Source organism: Vulpes lagopus, chromosome 11 (assembly GCF_018345385.1).
Source record: "Vulpes lagopus strain Blue_001 chromosome 11, ASM1834538v1, whole genome shotgun sequence".
In the NCBI taxonomy this organism is placed as follows: Eukaryota; Metazoa; Chordata; class Mammalia; order Carnivora; family Canidae; genus Vulpes; species Vulpes lagopus.
In genome coordinates this window covers 67,746,044-67,767,064 of record NC_054834.1, presented here as the reverse complement: position 1 = coordinate 67,767,064, position 21,021 = coordinate 67,746,044, and the positions used below count along the sequence as shown (strand labels likewise).

Here is a 21,021-nt window from a genome sequence, read left to right as displayed (position 1 = left end):
TTAAGTATTATTTTCCTTTTTTTTCTGTTGGGATGAACATCTTTATAACAGACATTTTATTTTTTATTTTTTTAAAGATTTTATTTATTTATTCATGAGAGAGAGAGAGAGAGAGGCAGAGACACAGGCAGAGGGAGAAGCAGGCTCCATGCAAGGAGCCTGACATGGGACTCGATCCCGGGTCTCCAGGATCACGCCCTGGGCTGAAGGTGGCACTAAACCGCTGAGCCACCAGGCTGCCCAACATAGACATTTTAAAAGTATTTCTCCCTTAAAGGTAGTAACTGCTAATAAAAGCCCTCTTTTTAATGTAAAAAAATTTTTCATCAGTGTGTCCACCTGATGTCTGCTCTACTTTTAAAGCAACAATAAAATGAATGATAATAAGAACTAATATTTATAGAGTGCTTATATGCCAGGTGTTTTGGTGTATAAACAGCCCTATGAGACAGGTTCTGACTTCAGTCCCATTAGACAGGTGGGGAAACTAAGGTAGGAGTGGTTAATTTTCTCAAGGTTATATAGTTTGCAAGCGACTGTGCTTGGTATCATTTGATTAAGAAAACACATGGTGACATTCGGCTTCTATGAATTCAGTAACATTTTTTAATTTTTAAAAAGATTTTATTTATTTATTCACGAGAGACCAGAGAGAGAGAGAGAGAGGGAGAGAGAGAGGAGGGCAGAGGGAGAAGCAGGCTCCATGCTGGGAGCCCGATGCAGGACCCAATCCCAGGTCTTCAGGATCACACCCTGGGCCGAAGGCGTCGCAAAACCGACGAGCCACCTGGGCTGCCTGAATTCAATAACATTTTAAGACCATTTTATCATTTACTTCATCCTAAAAGTATTTATATACATTTATAAATCTGTCTTATGTATAAATTAAAGGCACATAATTTATTCCATCTAGAGGCAGTGCTTCTCGGGCATATAATTCAACGGTTCCCTGTAATGATTCCGTGCTCTTCCTCTATTTACCCCCACGGTTTACTATGAAGAACCGTGTTGGACCTTTTATTTTTCAAGCTGAGGAAACTGAGGCTCAGGGCAAGGCAGGAACTTGCTCAAGGTCACCTAAAAAGTTTACAGCACAGCCAGGACTGAAACCCAGAGCTCGGGATACCCAGCCCAGGTCACTGGGTGGCTTGGGCCAGCCCTCTAATCTCCTGTCCCTTGGTCATCAGAGGGAACAACACAGGATGCTGTGGTGGCACCGGAGCTGACCCTCGTATTCTCATGGGGCCAGCCGCTAGGAAAACCAAGTGGGCACAGATTCCCAGTCCTCAGGCCACACTAGCTGCCGGGCATTCCAGGACCCTGGCGCCCCGCCAAGGGTGAAAACAGAGCTGCTGCCCTCCTGAGCTGCATTCTGTCCCCCCCCCCCCCTTGGGTTTGCATCTCATTGCTGGGTTTGCAACATGCCTAATCTCTGCATGTGCAGACTCAGAGGAGCCAGCTGAGAGGGAGCATTGCCAGCAGCTTGAAGTCCTCCCTGAGGCCTGCGGGCCAGCCCTCCCCCAAGCCCCTCAGTGGGCAAACAGGTCCAGAGCAGACTGCAGAAACAGTTGCTGGAGCTTCAGCCAGCTCAGGCTTCCCAGTGCCCGCTGAGATGGAACCAGTGAAGGACACTAGCCTGTGGTGTTCTTCTCTTCCCCAGTGGAAGTCCTGCCCCCCCCCCCGCCCCCCCCCCCCACCTTCATTACAGTCACAGGAAGGAGCCCTAATGCACATCAGTCATGCAAATAAGGCTCGGTTCTGGTTCACCAGGCAGCTGGACTGCTCCAAGAATGGAGAGAACTTAATCATGCAGTCAATAAATAAGCCTCAAATAATGAGTACTCTGAAAGCCATCGTATTTCCTTTTTTGCACTAGCCGCCAGGAGGCTCAGCACTGAATGGGCGGCTAGATCACTAACCATCTGACAACAGATTCTTGGTATAATTGGCATCAATATTTCTCCATGAAATCTCTGTCCCATTGAGTATGTGTTTGTGTTACAAATCATCATGGTTCTTTTACGTGATGAAGGTGGGATGTAAGTGAAAAGTAAAATATGAAAGGAAATGGCCAGTAGACATCTCTATCTTGAGGTATAAATGAATGCTTTTCTCAGAGGGAATGGTTTTCCATTTAAGACTCAGAAAATGTCTGCATGTCTCTTTTCCTCTCCCTCCTTCTTCCCCTCCATCCCTTATTTTCTTACTCTTGCCTTTTCCCTCCTTCCCTTCCCCTTTCAGGTCTCTCCCCTCTCCCCCTTCCTGCTCACTCCCTGCCTCTGGGCGGCCAGTTTAATACTAATATCCTTTACAGACCCGTAGCACTTGGCTCTTCCCAAGGCCTCGCCCCAGCCTTTACCTCATTTATTCCTTATGGGGATTACCTGGCAAACAGGACGATTTCCATTTTACCAATGAAGACAGAAAGGCCTGGCGAGTTTAAGTGATGTGCGTGTGCTCAAAGCATACACTTTAGGACTTCCTATCAGATTCAGGTCCCGGACTCAGAATCTAATTCCATCACAGTCTCTGCTGTACCTCACTGCCTCTCATTGCCAGCCTCACCCACTGGGCCACCCACCCTGCCCTGCTAAGATCAGTGAAAGCACCCAGAAGAGAAGAGGATTCGAAACAATAACCCGCCCACCTTGTCTTCCTTTCTGAGATCCCTTTTAGACTTGAGATTCTCAGCGGGGCCAGTAGGACATATTAAAGGGGGTGGTAAATTGCGACAGGGGTCATTTGGCCGTTCATTTGGCCAAATATTGAGAATACACTGTGTGCTAGGCAAGGCTGAGACTAGGCTAAGGCAAGAAGTCACCTAAGTTGCCAAATTCAAGGATGTGTTCACTTTCAGGTGCCATTCCTGCCAAGGGCATGACCCAGAGAGGTGGGGGTGCCTCCTTAAAGTTTATGCCCTAGCACCTTGCTGGTCTTTCACTAGTTCTTGCCCTGGTATCAGGTGCTGTTACAAGTGCCAGCAATGCAGTTTTTTCAGTGGTGAGCAAAGGTGCCTGCCCTTGTGGAACTTATAATGTATTATGGGAAACAAGTATTCATCAAATAATCATGCTAACAAAAGACTGTTCTAAGGTTGACAAGTGCCACGAGGTAAGGGACGCGGAGCTGGAGAGGGTATTATGGCTCAGGAGGTGGAGAGAAGAGAGGGAGGGCTGAAGGATCCGTGGGATTTTTTTTTCAGGTGTGTTGCAAGTGGAGGACACAGCAAGTTCACAGGCGCCATGGCAGGGTGGGGGTGGCATGGGGGTGGTGCTGGTGGAGGATGGAGGGGCCAGAGCAGGAGAAATACAAAATGGTCCCGAGCAGTCTTTTTCTAATAAAGTGCCACAGTCTGCAGATGACTGACTTAAAAAAAACAAATCCAATCCAATGGAGAGAATTCAAAGCCACCCCTTAAGGAGGTCACTTATACCCACCTTCCTGATCAGCTTTCTTCAGGTGCAGATATGCAGAGACTGTGTCTAACTCTCTCCAAACTCATCTTCTTCCATTTCCGTACGGCAGCATCTGTGATAGAATCTAACATTGGCCACATTTTCCAGATGAACAAATGGGAGCAGAGAGAAGCTGGATAACCTGCTGTCTCGGGCGGCTCAGGCGGCCATGACAAAATGCCATAGACTGAGTGGCCTAACAAGATTTATCTCTCACAGTTTTGGAGGCTGGGAAGTCCACCATCAAAGTGCCAGCCAGTTTGGTTCCTGGGGAGAGTTCTCTTCCTGGTTTGCACACTGATGCCTTCTCGTCCTCACCTGGTGGAAAGAGAGAGTGAGCCAGCGAGCTCTGGTATCTCTTCCTCTTAGAAGAGCACCAGCCCTATTGGGGGACTCTAACCTTGTGACATCATTGAGCCTTTATCACCTCCTCTCAGGCCCTGTTGCCAAATACAGTCACATTAAGGATAGGAATTGGGGTGGGGGGGGCACACGAATTCTCAGTCCACTAACACCCACCGACCGCTGGGATTTGCAGGCAGTGCTCCTTTCGGAGACCTGGGTCTCTAACCAGCAGACTGAGCCACCTCAGGATGTGTTGTGTGTGAATGTTGCCCATCCAAGTGAGAAGTGCTCCTCGGGGCAGGAAGCCTTCCGTGGTCCTTTACAAATAAAGCTGTGAGACCTTGCCCAGACCCAGCAGCCGGACTCGGGGCGGCCTGAACCCACCCCAGGGTGATCCCGGTGATCCTTCCGGAGAGGCTGGGCTGAGAGTCAGGCATGGGGGCGAAGCAGACCTGAAACATAACGCTTGAAGCGGGGCTCTCCGGTCTCCAATTTACTCGGAGCAGGTCCCCGGCTCCAGTCTAGGCGCCGTTAGGAATGGACTGCGTGACCTTGGGCAAGTCCCTGGTCATACTGGCCAGGAGTCGTGGCATCTTCCTGCTCTAGGCTCCCGCCTCGGGGACCTCAACCCGGCCCCTCACTGGGGGGGGGGGGGGCGTTCCGTGGGCCTGGAGGGCGGCCCAGCGGCAGGCGCGCAGCCTGCCCACCCCCGCCGCCCCCGCAGGTGCCCGGTCCCCACCCCGGGCCGCGCAGGTGGGGACGCGGCGGCGTGCGGCGCGCCCGGCGGCAGGGAGCCGAGTGCCCGGTGGCCCGCAGGCCGCGCCGCAGCCACGCCGAGTCCGCGGCGGCCGCAGGGGGGGCGCGCAGGGGGCCGCCCGCGCTCGCCGCCGACCCGCCCGGCCCCCACCCCCGCCCCGGCCCGGGCCCCGCGGCGCCCCCGGCCCCGGCCCCGGCCCGGCCCCGGCCCGCGGGGGGTGGACTCCCGCCCGGGGGCCCCCGGCCGCCGCCCCTCCCGGCGCCCGCTCCCGCTCCCGCTCCCGCTCCCCGCGCGCCCCCCTCCCGGCCGCCAGCCAACTGCGTGCCCCCGGGGCCGGCAAGAAGCCACATGCCCCCGCAAGGAATGCCGGGCCCGGCGGGCGGGGGGCGGCGCTGGGCAGGGCCGGGCGGGCAGGGCAGGGAGCTCCCCGCCGGGAAGGTTGGTGAGACGGAGAGGGCGGCCCGGCCCGGCCCCCGCGCCCCGCGCCCCGCGCCCTGCCCGGCCCCCGCGCCCCGCGCCCCGCCCCCCGCCCCGCCGCGCCCCGCCCCGCCCCGCCGCGCGACCTCACACTTTCCCCGCCGGACACGCGGGCGGGACGCCCCGCGGGCCGGCGGGGGCGGGGCGGGGGCCGGGGTGCGGGCGGCGCGGGGCGCGGGCCCGGGGCGGGGCGACTCGGGCCCCCCGCCCCCTCGCGCGCCCCCCGGCCCCGCGGGCCCGGCGGAGGGGGCAGGCCGTCGTGTTTCCCCGCACCCCTCCCAGCCGCCGCCGGCTTTGGGGCCCCGGTGGGGAGCAGGGGCTGATTAGCCGAGGAGCAGGGGTGTGGCCAGCGGGGCCCCGGGTAGTGAGTCACACACGCTGCTCGCCCAGTCCCGGGCCGCGAGCGCGGTCCGGCCCGAGCCGCGCGCCGCCCTGGCCCCGGCCCCGGCCCTGGCCCTGGCCCTGGCCCCGGCCCTGGCCCGAAGAGCGTCCCCGGGCTTGGCATGCGGACCCCGGGGTGCCGAGGGAGGGGCTGAAGCCCGGCGCGGTGGTGGAGGAGGGCGGTAAGCGCGGGCTGGGAGACTGCCCCGAGCGGAGCGGAGCGGAGAGCGGGTGGGGCTGGGAGTCGGGGCGGCCCGCGGGGACCCCCAGGCCCCGCCTGTACCTGCTCTGAGCTGGCAAAGCGGGCCTGGCCGCATTCCCTGGCAGCCTCGGGGTGAGGGGCTGCGCCGCCCGCTTCTGCTTCTGCGGCCGTTTCATGGGCCAGCCCCCCTTGGCCCCAGCTGGGCTTGAGTGGGTCCCTCCCCTGCTCCCAGTTGCAGAGTTTGGGGCCGAGGCTCCTGTGGATTCCTGGCACCCGTTGCCCTGTAGTCCTGGGGTCCCTGGCTGTGCTACCCTAAGTCCTGCCCCCTGGCCTGAGCTGCCCCCGGGCGGCCTCTGACCCCAGGGGGCTGGTGGCTCCAGTCTTCCCTAGGACCAGCCCGGGATAGAAATGGCATTTCCTCTTGGCTGGGCTACAGCTGTTTTTGTTGTCTGTGTTCTCAAGCGCTTCCTCTGGGGATGGCAGGGAGGGTAACCAGACTCCACGGGACCCCCGCTTGCCCTCTCTGACACTCACCCTTCTTCCCCTGTCTCTTTGATCCTCTTCCTGCGCCATCCGCCTTCGCGTCCCCAGGACAGAATGACTGAGAACATGAAGGAGTGCCTGGCGCAGACCAAGGCGGCCGTGGGGGATATGGTGACCGTGGTGAAGACCGAGGTCTACTCACCACTCCGAGACCAGGAGTATGGCCAGCCCTGGTGAGGCCCTTATGTGGGGACAGGAGAGGGAAAAATGGGGAGTCTCCAGGCTGGGTGGGGTGGATGCCCCTGGGCGGGGGGAGTTCCCACTCCTGGCCCACCTTCCTTAACTTTCTATGGGCGGCTTCTGGGAGCGGATGTGAACGCAGGCTCTAGAAGGCTAGAAGAATCCACACCGTGGCCCTCGAAGGCCTAGGCCCAGGTCTCAGAACTCCTTCACTATCCCCAGCACTGAACGGGCAGCCTGGCTGGGACTCCTCCGTCCACCCCGCATCCCCGTGGCCTCCTGGCCTGGTCCACGGCTCCTCTGCCCACCAGCCTGCCACTCTCTGATGGCTTCTTTGCTTTCTTTACCGGCCCCTGGCCTGGCCAGCTCTAGGAGACCAGACCCCTCAACCATGGAAGTGGAGCCCAAGAAACTGAAGGGGAAGCGTGAGCTCATCATGCCCAAAAGCTTCCAGCAAGTGGACTTCTGGTGTAAGTGGAGCTTGGGGCTGTGCCTGGGTTTGTCCTCCCCTCACCCTACACCCACCCCACGCCCTATCTCTGCTTAGGGAACTTGCAGCCACCATACTAATGATAGGTACTCGCCCGTTATGTAGCAGACGCAGGGCCAGGCTTCTGTGAATCCTCACCGTGAGCCACCGAGGTGGCTTTTATTGGTCCCATTTTCCAGGTGAGGACACTTGGGGCTTGGTGAGGTTCAGAACCTTGCCTCGGGTCCCCCAGCCCACAGATGCACATGGTTGCAGTTCAAACCCAAATCCGTCTGACTCCAAAGTTGTGCTTTATACTTAAAACAAAGGGAGCTACTGGCTTCCTTCGCATTGGCAGGCATGTCCTTGGAGCCCCCAGGGTGGGTCATGGGTTATTACCACGGAAGACTCAGGGGCCTGAGGCTGGCTGGGGTGGAGCCAATCCCACGCAGTGTGCTTCTCCCTGCCCTCTGCCGTCCTCAGGGTGGGCTTCCCTGCAGCCCCTCGCCTCCGCCGTGGCGTCCTGCCTCCCTGCCGCAACTGAGGCTCTTTCGCTCTTTCCATCTCTTCAGTCTGCGAGTCCTGCCAAGAGTACTTTGTGGATGAGTGCCCGAACCACGGTCCCCCAGTGTTTGTGTCCGACACGCCAGTGCCCGTGGGCATCCCAGACAGGGCTGCCCTCACCATCCCGCAGGGCATGGAGGTGGTCAAGGAAGCCAGTGGGGAGAATGACGTGCGATGCATAAATGAGGTCATCCCCAAGGGCCACATCTTCGGCCCCTATGAGGGGCAGATCTCCACCCAGGACAAATCAGCTGGCTTCTTCTCCTGGCTGGTGAGTGTCCCCGGGCTGTGCCGCTGTGCCGTGGGAGAGGGTGCTAAGGAGCGAGCCTAGAAGGAAACCAGCAGGGGGAGCCATACGCTGGCCCAGCCAGGCCCAAGAGCTTTCCTGCCGTCCCTCCAGGATGCGGGGATGATGGATGTGGCTCTCCTCTTGCCCTGGCTGAGTGCTTGCCACCCTGGGTGGCTGAGAGCCGCACTGAGGAGCCCATCTGGCCGTAGTCAGCAGAACCAGTGACGGGGCTCGAGGGAGCCCATGGCCCGCCAGCCAGGCAGAGCGCAGGGTGACTTCCCCGTGAATGTTCATGTGTGTATGTCTGGTGGGCCCCACAAAATGTTGTGGCATTTACGAGGGGTTTACCCAAGCCCTCCTCTGGAGCGGGTGACTTGGGTCTGGGGGCCACAAAGCAGTGATGCCAGGTGCTAGGCCGGGCGCCAGAGGAAACATGGCCCTTCATGTTCAGGGAGTGGACAGTCTGGTGGGGAGAACAGGCACTGGACAGGTATGTGCACATGTGATCATTACTACGGAAGGGAGAAGACAGGACATTCTAGGAGCAGAGGGAGATGGTGGTGTTCATGGTGCTCAGGGACCTGGGGCCTGGAGCCAAGTTCATTATGTCAGCCGACTTTGCTATTTACTATCAAACGTGACCTTGGATGAGTCATTTAACCTCTTTGTGCCTGTTCTGTAACAGGATAATCACAGGTGATGGTGGAGATGAAATAGGTTAATATTATGAAGCTCTTAGAACTGTGCCTGCTTTCAGGAAGCTTGCAGTGAATATCTGCTATTATTATTGTTGTCGTTGAGGGGTTTGGGCAGGATTCCCTTCAGCCTGAGACTTGAGGAATGAGTAGCAGTTATGGGAAGGGAGACAGAAAAATGCTGTGTGCATACAGAACAGCTGAGCAAGAGAAACTCCAACCGGTCTGGTGTGGCACTAGCAATGAGCCTGAGAGGCAGAGAATTCCCACCAGATGGCCAGAACAGCATGTGCAAAGGCCCTGTGGCAGGAGAGAACATGGCTTGTTTGCACAACTAGAAGAAGATCATTGTGCCTGAAGTACAGCAAATCCAGGGGCTGCGGGGGGGGAGACAGAAGCTTGGATGTATAGGGCCCAGTAGACCAAACTGGGACTTTTGCTCTTTAAGAACACTGAGAAGTTTCATTTATGTTTTGAAAGGGTGACTTTGGCCGTAGCCTGGAGAACAGATCGGGGGTGGGGACATTGGTTGAGAATGGATGCCTACAGCTAAGTTAGAAGTTATTTTCTACGTCGGTGATGGTGGAGGTTTGAACTAGGGTGGGGTGGCAACATGGAGACAGGTGAACTAGTTTGTGACCTGTTTCAGAGATAGGCGAGATTGACTTGGAAATAGATTGATTGGCCTAAGTAAGGGTGTGGGAATTGGCCAGGACAAGTCCTTCAGAGTTCCACTCTCAGCAGGTCAGGAAGGCATCTCTGAGAAATGGAATGCAGGGCAGGACCTGGGTGGAGGTCCAGATCTCCATCCTGGTTTTGGACTGACGGCAAGGTACCCAGTGGCTATGTTAACTAGGCGGTGAGCTACATGGGTACGGAGATTGGAAAGGAGGTTTAGAGATGTCACTTCCGGAGTCACCTGTGGATAGGGGTCAGTGGGGTCAGAGATGCAGAGGGCAGCCCGCAGGGAGAATAGGTGAACAAGAGGTGGAGAGGGTCTACGGTGAGCGTTGAGGAACTTCAGTGGTGAGCGGGTCCAGCAGGGGAGTGTGATCCTGCAGGGGCGACAGGAAGAGCAGCCCAAGAGATGGGAAATGCAGAATGGCCAATGGTGTTAGATTCTGCTGGGAAACAGGCAAGAGAAGGCCTCAAAAGCGTCCCTTGGGTTTAGTGCTGGGGAGGTCACTAGCCACTTTATTTAGCAAGAACTGTTACTGTCAGACAGTTGTTCTTAACCCGGGGCGGTTTGCTCCCTGCTCCTCTCACCCGGGGCATTTGGTAACGTCTGGAGATGTTTTGGCGTCGCGACTTGGGACGGGGATATGCTACTGGCATCTAGAAAGTAGAGGCCAGGGGTTCTGCTAAACCTTTCATAATGCACAGGCTGGCCTCCTACAACAAAGAATGATCTGGCCTCAGTGGTTGATGGTGCTGTGGTGGAGAAGCCCTCTGATGGGAACCTTGTTAGAACCCAGGTGACCAGTGGAGCCACTTCTTAAGAGGTTTGACCAGAAGTAGTAAGAACAGTGGAGGAGAGATAGGAGTTGGGAGGAGATGGCTGCAGGCAGATGCAGGGGCAGGGAGCTTTGTTAAAAGAGGGACAAACAAACCTTGAAAAACCTGGTGGGAGGGTCCTACTAAGAGAACCAGTTGCATATAGAATAGAGATGAGGCTTGGTGGACAAGTTGTTCTATTATCAAGAAGGTTCAGGTGAAAACATTGCATACAGGAGGGAGATGGGTCAGCATTTTTCCTATTACTGGAAGGACATCCTAGAGGCCTGGAGCAGATGGAGGGAGGGTAGTGTAGTAGGCCTAATTATGTCCCCACCTTCCCCAGAGGATGGCCATGTCCTGATCCCCGGATCCTGTGTGCATGTCCACTTAGACAGCAAAAGAGACTTTCCAGAGATAATTAAATTAAGGCTCTTGAGATAGGGGTATTATCTTGGATTATGGGGGGGGGCATAGAATTACAAGCATTTTTATAAGAGGGAGGCAAAAGAGTAAGAATCAGAAAAGATTGGAAGATGTTATCCCGCTGGCCTTGAAGATAGAAGAAGAAGCCAGGAGCCGAGGAATGCAGGCAGCCTCTAGAATCCTCTAGAAGGCAAGGAAGTAGAATCTTCTTCCCTCAAGCCTCCAGGAGGAACTCAGCCCTTCCGACACCTTGATCTGAGGACTTCTGACACCCGGAACTGTGAGATAATAAACGTGCCATGTTTGAAGCCACCGTATTGTGGCCATTTGTTAAGAAGCGATGGGAAATGCACGCAGTGGGCTTCTGTGTCGGGGCGGGTGGGGGGGCTGCTAACATGCGTGGAGAGAGCTGGCCTGAGCCAGGGGAGCACCGAAGCTGAGTTCAGGTGGGATATGTGAGACGCCCAGGTGGCCTGTCCAGGGGCACACTGGTGCATGTCGGGCAGCTGAGGACAGGGGCCTGCGTGTAGGGAGCATGAAGCATGTCAACGGATGCGGCTGAGACCCTGGGAGGGGGCGGGCCGTGGGGACAGGTTTGCAGAGAAGCGGGAAGACAGTTGCGGGGCTGGAGCAGCACACGGATCTCTGTGTCCTGGCCACAGCCAGTTTTGTGATGGAAGCTTTGCTGCCTGGGATTGAGGTGTGAGTGGGAGGTGAGGGGAGGGAGCCAGCAATGGTGCCTGGCTTGTTTTTAAAAGTCTGGCTGCCAGCAAGCAATGATTATATGCCAGCTGAGTGCCACATTCCTCCTCCGACAGTCCTGTAGGCGAGGGTCGATCCCCTTCTGGTTCAGGAGAGGACACCGGGGACTGAAGAGGTTCAGTCTGCCACCCCAGCTCCCATGGCTGACACAGGGTAGACTGTGAAGATAGCGCCTCTCCACGCTGCTGAGCTTTAAGGATGGGAGGACAGGAGGCCTTTTCCCAACCTAGTAATACAGAGGCAGAGTGCTGCTGTCTTGTCTTGTGGTTGTAGTCCTGCAGAAGGCTGTAGGGCCAGGGAGAAGGGGAATGGATTTTGACTGGGCAGATTAGAGATGAGTCTCGAAGGATGGGTAGAAGTTTAGCAGAGGTGAAAATCTAGGCCTATGCCCAGGAAGGGACCCCCGCCCCAAGAATCTACAATTTGTGACAGCCCAGCTCAGCAAGCTTGGGATCTCGAAAGCAGGCAGCTTCCCCAGGTTTGCAGCCTGGCCTGGGTCGGGGTCTGGAGAAAAGGGGAAAGAGGAAGCCCCAGAGTTTGCAGCCTGCTCACAGACCAGCTCTACCAGTCGAGAGTGGGCATGGCCTGCAGTTCAGGGACCAGTGGCCAGCAGTGTTGCTCCCTTGGAGGTTTCTTCCTAGGGCCTTGGAGCTGGGGGCTGTGACATGTGGATGAGGGCAGGGAGGGAGTGGCTGGAGGTCAAGGGACCATGTGGAGGCTTTCACCTTTGTGAACCAGAGAGGTGAGAGGCGTTGAAGGCCGGGAGAGAACAGATGTGCAGAATGGCTCAAAAAAGCAGGGCCTCTGTGTGTGTGTGTGTGTGTGTCCTCAGTCAGGGTTTCAGTTGGGGAAAAGCAGGAATGAGGTGCAGCTCTGCTGGCTCAGGTGATGGGTTGGTTGAACGGAGGGAGGTGGGAAGGAGGGTGCTGGTGAACCACAAGCACTGATTTTGGACCAGGAGCTAGAAGCATCACATCCCAAACAAACTGCATTCATTTGTCAAATCCTGTCCCAAACCAATACTCGATGTCCTTTCTTGACCTCTGCTTGCCTTCACAAGCTCTGGCCTTCGTCCAGCACAACAGATTTCCTTCCACAACTGCTCATGTGTACACACTGCTCCAGTAGAAATAGTGCTGGGGCCAGTAAGAAGCATACCTGTTCACGTTTCTTGAGCACAGACAGTGCTTCAGGTCTGTGCTCAGCACTTGACAGCACAATCTCATTTGGTCCTGATGATGCCCCCGAGAAGTAGCTATTATTCTGTTATTTTACCCACTGTACGGCTGAGAAAACTGAGGCCTGGAGAGGAAAGTCATTCTGCACAAAGCTGAACAGCTAGCAAGTAGCTGAGCAGAGGTTCCAACCCAGCAGTCTGGACTCCAGAACCCACCCCTCCCATTCTGTCTCCTGGTCCTTCTCCACCTTCCTTACTTATCTCACCTATTCCTGTCTGCTGGCCTTTGGCTTTAATGTCCTTATCCTTCCTGCCCAGCACTGGTTCCCTCTCCATCTCCCCTCAACCTAGAAGAAGGCTGGTCCCATGGTGCCCAGTGTGGTGTGGGGCCAAGGCCTGCATTTAGATGGACCCAGTGACCATTTCCGCTTCGTATCTCTCCACGGCCTGGTCTCTTCTGCAGGGGTTTTGCCCTCACTTCTGGCTGCTTAGAACAGAAATGCCACCTTCCTCTGCTTTTTCCTCTCATTGGAAATGATAAATTCCACAAATCATAGCCAGGGTTGCCAAGCTGCCCTCAGACCCCAGCAGCTAGAGACGATGTTGCTGACCTGAGGTGTTCGGGAGTGCATGCAGCTGACTGGTTTGGTAACAGGCAGAAAAAAGGGGACGCCAGCACAGGGTGTCTACATTTCTCCCTTGGGGCTCAGTCTTGTTCCAGAAGGGATTTAGGGTAGCCTAGCAGGATGCATAAAATAGAACACCATAGCATATTAAAACTGGAAGAGACAGAAGAAAGAAAAGCAAGGGTGGAGCCAAGAATGAGGCTAAAAATGTACGCCATAATGACCTGCATGTGCACTTTTAGTTATGTGGGGTCCAAATCTTGCAGCCACTGGGATATAGGCAAGCCCAATCAGCTATCTGGACCTTCTGTCGATATCATGAAGAGTCCCCAGTTAGCTCCTGGGAAGGTCTGTCCTTCTGGGTACTGGTACTGAACAGGAGATTTCCCTAGGGGTCCTTAGAAAGAGGGCGCTGCGGCGGGGGGGTGGGGGCGGTGGCTTTGTTCACCTGTAGTCCATCAGCCCTTCCGCCTGCTAGCCTACCATTCTGGGGGGAAACCGAGGGGAAATGGTATTTGAATGTGTCTTCCGTTTCAAGTCCCATGGTAAAATGGAGGTTTATTTTGAAGCTTGAAATTGGACATGCAAAAGCTCGTGACACAGCCTCCCAAACAGTCTGAAAAAAACCCCTGAGTGACTGGGATAGATGGAAGCGTGAGCAGACAGTTGCAATGCCCATGAGATGTCAGGGGGAAAAGGCAGGTGTCACCAAGTTTGGGAGAGCTCAGAGAAGGGAAGAATAATGGGCTTCTCCAGGAAGAAAAGAAAGGACATTTAGAGAGATGTTGGCTAGTGTCTGTGTGTGTGTGTGTGTGTGAGAGAGAGAGAGAGAGAGAATGAGCAGATGTTTTCCATGCTTGTTTGCTAATTCCCGTTAACTCTTTATTTTGAGGTTTTCAGACCCCGTAGAAAAGTTGTAAGAAGAGTGTAATAAACACCCATACACCCTGCATCTCATTCTCCCACTGCTAACATTTTATAGCAGTTGTTTGAATCTCTATAGATACCTACAGGCACGTGCATGCATACACACATTCTTTTTTGTTTTGTTTTGTTTTGTTTTCTGAGCTGTTTGAGATACAGTTATCTCAAACCTGGTTATCTCAAAGCCTAGGACATCAGGCTTGCGGGGCCGTGCACTCTCCATCATCACTACACAACTCTGCCGTTGCAGGATGAAAGCAGCCGGAGACGGTACACAAATGCATGAGTTTGGCTGTGTTCCAATAAAACTTTATTTTTAAAAAAATATATTTACTTATTTATTCATGAGAGACACAGAGAGAGGTAGAGATGCAGGCAGAGGGAGAAGCAGGCTCCATGCAGGGAGCCTAATGTGGGACTCGATCCTGGGACTCCAGGATCATGACCTGAGCCAAAGTCAGACGCTCTACCACTGAGCCACACAGGTGTCCTTCTAATAAAACTTTATTTATGAATGCCAAATGTGAGTGCCCCATAAGTTCAAAGGAAATTCGAATTTCATCTACATTTCACCCAAAAAGTCATAGAAATGAAATTAATATGAAAAAGCTTTTCCTTGATCATTAAAAAAATGCAAGAACCACCCTTCGCTCACAGCTGTGTAAAAGCAGATGGGGGCTGCATTTGAACTGCAGGCGGTAGTTTGCTGACCCCTGTCCTGTGTCACCACAGTAGAATTAGTATACGCAGGAAATTAAACCATAGACACGACAGTGTCTCAACTGCAATCCGTATTCAGATTTTCCTGGTGGCGTGTGACCTTTGTAGTCTGCCCCCCCCCCCCCCATCCAGGACCCACTCAAGCATCACAGGCTGCATTGAATTGTCATGTGTCATTAGTCTCCTTTATCCTAGAACAGTTGGCCTGCGTTGTTCTTTCTCTTTCAGGATATTGACACTTTGGAGAAGTCCTGGATAGCTGTTTGCAGAATGTTGCACAGTTTAGGTTCGCCTGATGGTTTCCTCATGATAGATTCAGCTTGTAGAGTTTTGGCCCGAAGAATGTTGTGTCTCTCTCCCCGTAGGTTGCAGGAAGCATGTGAAGTCAGTTTGTCTTATCTTTAACCCGGTGGTTTTAGCAACTGTTGATGATTCTTGCCTGCATCATTAATGATTATTCACGGTTTAAAATGATTTATGTTCTATAATATTTACTATGTGATATTCTTCTGCAAAAAAAAAGAAAGATGTTCAACTTTCTCCTCCCCCCATCCTTCATTTTAAAGTTATTTTTAGCGTCAGTATGGACTCTTGAATCCTTTTTTTCCCCCTTCAGTGTGTTCTAGTCCATTCCTGTCATTATTCATTCTGATGTTTAAATTGTCCTAGATTTGGCCAGCGGGAGCCCATTCAGACTGGCTTCTTGTCCTTATTTTAGTACTTCCCTTACTTTTCTGGTGCACAAAGATGTTCTAGCCATCTCTCCTAGGAGCCCTAATTTGTTTTAGTGGAAATGGTGTGTAGAACTCAAGATTCCTGGCACTAAGTGTGCGCGTAGTTACTGGGGTCTCCTTGCTTCTAGACCTGAACTAGGTGTTGAGAGATGAGTTGCAGTGAGTGCCCTGAGGCACTAAGGACTGAGGGAGCACAGAATCATGAGCAGTGAGCACAACATGTGCAAGGATCCGGGGGCACGAGTACTGTTGTGGGGGGCGGGCAGGTGATAGGGCATAGCAGAAGTACAGAGTATACTTAGAAAGAAGAGTGGAAGATTATGCTAGAAAAAAGTTGCTTTTCTCATATTCTAAGATATATGGACCCTTAAAACACTCTCGATTCAATATCAGCTTTTCCAGGAATAAAAATATGCAGCTCAATCCTAAGATTCTTAATATCGGAAGCATTAAATGGGTTTGCCTTGTTTAACTCTTTGACAAATGCTGGTTGTTTGGTTGTGAATCACAAAACAAGGCAAGACTCCCCCTAAATATGTAATATGCTGGTGAACCAGTTTGGGCTGGAACTGGCTGTAATTCTCAAAATCTCTTATTTTGGAATAAAAGTAGAGCATGAAGAGCTATTCTGAAGTGGCCCAGTATTTCCAGAGTGAAGGAGCCCCTAACTTGACCTTCACCATTCCTTGTCTTCTCAGCACTTCTGCTGCAGTGGTGTTTCTCACCTTTGTCATATTGAGGTGACTTTTAAGAGATGCATATAACTTGGTGGCTCAGTGGTTGAGTGTCTGCCTTCATTTTAGGTCATGATCCTGGGGTCCTGGGATCGAGTCCCACATCAGACTCCCTACAGGGAGCCTGCTTCTCCCTCTGCCTATGTCTCTGCCTCTCTCTGTGTGTCTCTCTTGAATAAGTAAATAAAATCTTTTAAAAAATAATAAAAATGCAAAAAAAAGATAGGTATAACTGTAGTCGCTGTGCTGTTTGTCACCTCCCCAGGGCTTGCTTATTTTACTTTGACCATCTTTGCTCATTTCACCCACTCCCTACCCTCTGCCTCTGGGAACCACCAATCTGTTCTCCACGTCTATGAGTTCAGCTTTTTGCTTTTTGCTTTTTTAGAGTCCTCATATACGTGAGAGCGTACAGTGTTGTCTTTGTCTGACTTATTTGACTTAGCATCCTACACTGAAGGTCCATTCTTCAGTGTGTTATTGCAAGTGGCAAGTTTTCATTCTTTTTCATGGATGAATAATATTCCGTCGTGTATCTCTACCACATCTTGTTTATTCCTTTATCTGCCGAGGGACACGTGGGTTGTCTCCACGTCTTGGCTGTTGTCAGTAATGTTGCAGTGAACGTATGGTTGTGTGTTAACTTTTCGCATTAACTGTTTTCATTTCGTGCTGATAAAGTAGAATTGCTGGATCACATGGTAGTTCTATTTTTAAGTTTTTGAGGACCCTCCCTGCTATTTTCCATGGTGGCTGCACCAATGTATATTCCCAAAGCTGTGCCCAGGAGCTCCCTTCTCTCCACATCCTGGCCAGCACTTGTTATCCCTTGACACATTGACGCTAGCCATTCTGACAGGCCTGAGGGCATGTCTCATCATGGTTTTGATCTGCATTTCCCTGATGGCTAGTGAAGTTGAGCACCTTTTCCTGTGCCTGTTGGTCAGCTGACTTTTAATGTTCATGGGGCGGGGAGGGAGGGTGTCCCAGTGTTACATTAACCTTATGTTAATGTTATTTGAAAAGGTATAAGCATAGATCTAGATGAAACATTTCTTAGAGCTGTTAAATAGCTATAACTATCCAAGACAGACTTACAAATATCAAATGAACAGAACGATACAAACCAACGTAATTCAAATTAATGAAATCAGTGTAACGTGTTTGATGATGTTTAGAACAAAATTGTTGTTTTTAGGATGACCATGGTGATGACTACAGACACCCAGATTCTTTGGTATTTGGCGTTCCCGTGCTTTCATGTGCCTTGTGACACCTTTATTTTCTTTGTTTGTCTCTATTTGAGACACTGGGGAATCTTTTAGTGCAACTGCTTCTTTTCTTTGCCAGAATGCATCCTGTGCTTATTAAGCTTGCGTTTGCTTTTTTTTGCACCAGCTTGCAGCAGATAGCAATAATTGGTTGTAGGGTCAGCTGTGACCATCTAGCAAGCTACCTCCAAATTCAGTGGCAGAGAACTTGGGTTGCACACTTTTTGTGTAAAGGGCTAGATAGTAAATATTGTAGGCTTTGCGGATCGTACGTGTCCTCCTCTGTTCTGCCCTGGTAGTGGGAGAGTAGTCATAGGTGTGGTGCATTCTAGTAAAACTGTTTATGGATACCGAAATTTGAATTCTATATACCTTTCACATAATGAAATACTCTTCTCTTGGTTTATTTTCAACCACCAAGAAATGCACATTCTTGGCTGATGGGCCATCTAACACAGGTGGCAGCTGGATTTACCTTGCAGGCCATAGTTGGCTGACCCACAGTGTAGAACAGCAATCCTGTATTCTTGCTCATGCATCTACTGGCCACACTGCAGTTCTTCAGTTAGTCTGGTGTGTCTGCTGGTGGACCGTAGGAGGCTGATTTAGCTGGGTGAGGCTAGGCCTCTGTCGCCAGCCCATGGGGCGAGCTTGTCGCCTTGCCATGGAGCCAGGTCTACTCCATGTGCGTTTGTTCTGGGCCCAGGCTGAAGGAGCAGGGGCTCCCTGGGGAAGCTCTTCTCCGGGTGAAGGCAGAGGCCCCAGAGGCGAGCCCACTCTCGCAAGCACATTTCCAGTCTTTGCTTGCTTGGTGTGTGCTAACATCCCATTGGCCAGAACAGTCCCAGAGATGAAGCCAAGGTCAGGGAATCAAAGAAGTCCAGGCCACCTGTAAGAGAGAGCCTAGTGCAGAATCACATGACCAAGGCCCATGGAGAGGGGTGGGAACCAGGGCCACGGATTCAGTCTACTACAGGTGCCAACCCAGCTACAAGCATAGTACTCTTCACGGCAGAAATCTCATAGTGATTCCCATATGTGGATTTTTCATCTTAATGAAAACATTGAATTAAGAATTCCTAGAGTGAGCTTTTGGATCTTGAGAACATATCCAAGGATCTCGTTTGAGAGACACTAAATTCTCGTGAGCTCCCTGGCTTTAATAATAGGGAACGTAGGTATTCTGGTGTTTGAAGATTCCTTTGGGAAGGGCCTTGTTGGAACCCGATTCAGCACTCTTAAATCGCCCCCTGAGAGAGGGGGTCCTCAGCCAAAGCTAGTGAGGATGGGAGGGCAACAACAACCCTAACAGCCACCAAATAGTTGCTGTTCATTGGGCACTCAAGGATTTGTGTGCTGTAACTCTTTATCGTCACAACCGTGCTCTCAGAGGGATGTACTTCTCCCCCCTTGCTCAGATTGGGAAATTGGAGCTTCAGGGAGCCAGGTTACTTGTCCAAGGCCATGCAGCTAATCCTGGGGCCAGGATTTAGAACTAAAGCTCCAGCTCCTAATCTCTAACGCCATAGGTGCATGCCTCCAGGACATCCTTGGTCTTCCCACTCTCACAGAAACTTCTAATTGTCTAGGGAGTGCTTTGCAAGCAGATAGTATAAGGTGGTTTCCCTTTCCTTGTCTGATTGCTGCTGCTGAGTATTTGGAGGGTTTTTTTTTTTTTTTAAGATTTTATTTATTTGAGAGAATGAGGGAACATGAGTGGGGGGTGGGCAGAGGGAGAGGGAGACAAAGCAGGCTCCTTCCCAGCCCCTGCTGAGCTTGGAGTCTAATGTGGGGCTTGATCCCTGGACCCTGAGATCATGACCTCATGACCCAATCAAGAGTCAGATGTTGAACCAACTGAGCCACCCAGGTGCCCCTTGGCAGATTTCTTAAAACCACTTTATTGAGATACAGTTACATACCACACAATTCACCCATTTAAAGTGTAGTAATTAGGGCGCCTGGGTGGCTAAGTGGTTGAGTGTCTGCTTTCGGCTCAGGTCGTGGTCCTGGGGTCCTGGGATGGAGTTCCACATCTGGCTCCCCGCAGGTTCAACCTGCCTGTGTCTCTGCCTTTCTCTGTGTGTCTCTCATGAATAAATAAAATCTTAAAAAATAAATAAAGTGTGTAATTTAGTGTTTAGTATATTTACCGCTATATGCAGCCACTGCCACCATCAGCTGTAGGACACTCATCACCTCAAAAAGAAACTCTATCTTTAGCTGTCCCGCCACCTCTTCCTCTCCCCCCTCCCTGTCCAGCCCTCAGGAACCACTGATTTAGTCTGTCTCTAGAGATTTCCCTGTTGTGGACTTTTGTATGAATAAGATAGGAGATCATTGAATTCATAGAAACAAGTGTGTGGCCCTTTGTGACTGGCTTCTTGCACTTAGCTTGATGTCTTGCAGGTGCATCCATGTTGTGCCACATTATCACTATGTATGTAGCATTATCCTTCCTTAATGGCCTTTCGATTCCATCACATGGGCACACCACATTTGGTTCATCCATTCATCTGTCGATGGACAGTTGTGTTGTTTCCATCTTTTGGCTCTTGGAACAATGCTACTATAAATGTGTGTGTACGGGTATAAATGTGTGCAAACACGCAGACATGTTTTCTCTTGGGCATCTACCTGTCAGGTTTAATCCGATTGGTAGTGAAATGAAATAGAGAGGCCAGGCAAAAGTTGGTCGAAACAGGCTTTCATTTATTTTTAAAGATTTTATTTATTTATGAGAGACACACAGAGAAGCAGAGACATAGGCAGAGGGAGAAGCAGGCTCCATGCAGGGAGCCCGATATGGGACTCGATCCCAGGGACTCCAAGATCATGCTTTGGGCCGAAGGTAGGCACTTAACTGCTGAGCCACCAGGGCTGCCCCAAATTGGCTTTTAATGGGACAGGCTCTGGGGCGAGGTTCCTCGGCCCGCAGGGGAGGGGGAGAGTGGGCAGTCGGGCACAGGGAAGCACAAGTGGGCTTTTTAAGGGGGGAGGAGTAAGGGGTTGTGTGTCTATAGGGGGTGATAGGTATTAGGGCATATTTCTGGTGAAATCGGGATGATAGGTATTAGGGCATATTCCTGGTGCAATCGGGATGGGCTGATAACTGCTTATGCCCTTATATGGGGTCTGGGTAAGGTGTGGTTCAGGTTTCCTGCATAGGTCCAGGCTCCCCCTGATGACATGTCCTTGGGCTCCTTGGGTGGTCTGCTGGTGATGGGAAAGTTCTGAGGTGGGGACCACAAGGTGGGGGGGTCCACCGCTATTTTGTTGGTGCTTCCCGACCCCCCGCCTTCATCCCGCCGGCCCAACATTCTGATCCTTTTGTTATAGGGCATTGGTTCAGATCTGGCTACTTCCTGCTGAGTAGGGGGCATTGTGGGGTCCCTCGGAAGTGGACAGGCAGGAGTAGGGGTGTAGGAGGAGTTGGTTGACAGATATCCGACACATTTCGCGAACTCGTTCCTGGATGAATCAGAGAATGCAAGGGGCCACCGTTAACAGTATACCAATGATTAGGAGTGGGCTTGGGAGGGGGAGGAGCTGTGTGGTTAGTGGGGTCTGCGACCATTGGGGTGTTGGGCCGCCGGGGTGGTACCAGCTTTGGAGAGACTCATGAACTTTGGCGAGGGTGTGGAGATTGGTCTCCACTGCACCTGTTCATTGATGTAGTAACAGCATCCTTCGTTGAGAAACATGCAGGCTCCGCCCGTGTCTGCAGTGAGCAGGTCCCAGGCACATAGGTTCTGGAGGGCCATCCTGGCCACTGAGGTCATCTGGCGTTGGAGCG

At 52.3% G+C, this 21,021-nt stretch overlaps 1 protein-coding gene and 1 long non-coding RNA gene across 5 annotated transcripts in view; one reads left to right on the top strand and one right to left on the bottom strand.

Annotated features, from left to right (window-relative positions):
* Positions 1–21,021, top strand: part of PRDM11 (PR/SET domain 11) — a 94,234-nt gene that overhangs the window by 28,080 nt on the left and 45,133 nt on the right. For 3 of the 4 annotated variants that reach the window (XM_041722202.1, XM_041722200.1, XM_041722203.1), the window contains exons 2-4: positions 6,209–6,333; positions 6,707–6,810; positions 7,382–7,644. In XM_041722202.1, the coding sequence (XP_041578136.1) occupies positions 6,215–6,333; positions 6,707–6,810; positions 7,382–7,644 (486 nt within the window). In that variant the 5' untranslated portion in view covers positions 6,209–6,214. Of the gene's footprint in view, positions 1–5,252; positions 5,598–6,208; positions 6,334–6,706; positions 6,811–7,381; positions 7,645–21,021 lie in introns of those variants that run through there. The other variant, XM_041722201.1, reaches the window with a different exon arrangement.
* LOC121471432 lies at positions 741–4,661 on the bottom strand. The gene is made up of 6 exons (XR_005982688.1): positions 4,253–4,661; positions 3,975–4,117; positions 3,856–3,895; positions 3,673–3,773; positions 3,438–3,528; positions 741–796 (listed from the first exon to the last, which is right to left on the bottom strand). It is a non-coding gene; the product is annotated as an uncharacterized LOC121471432 (long non-coding RNA).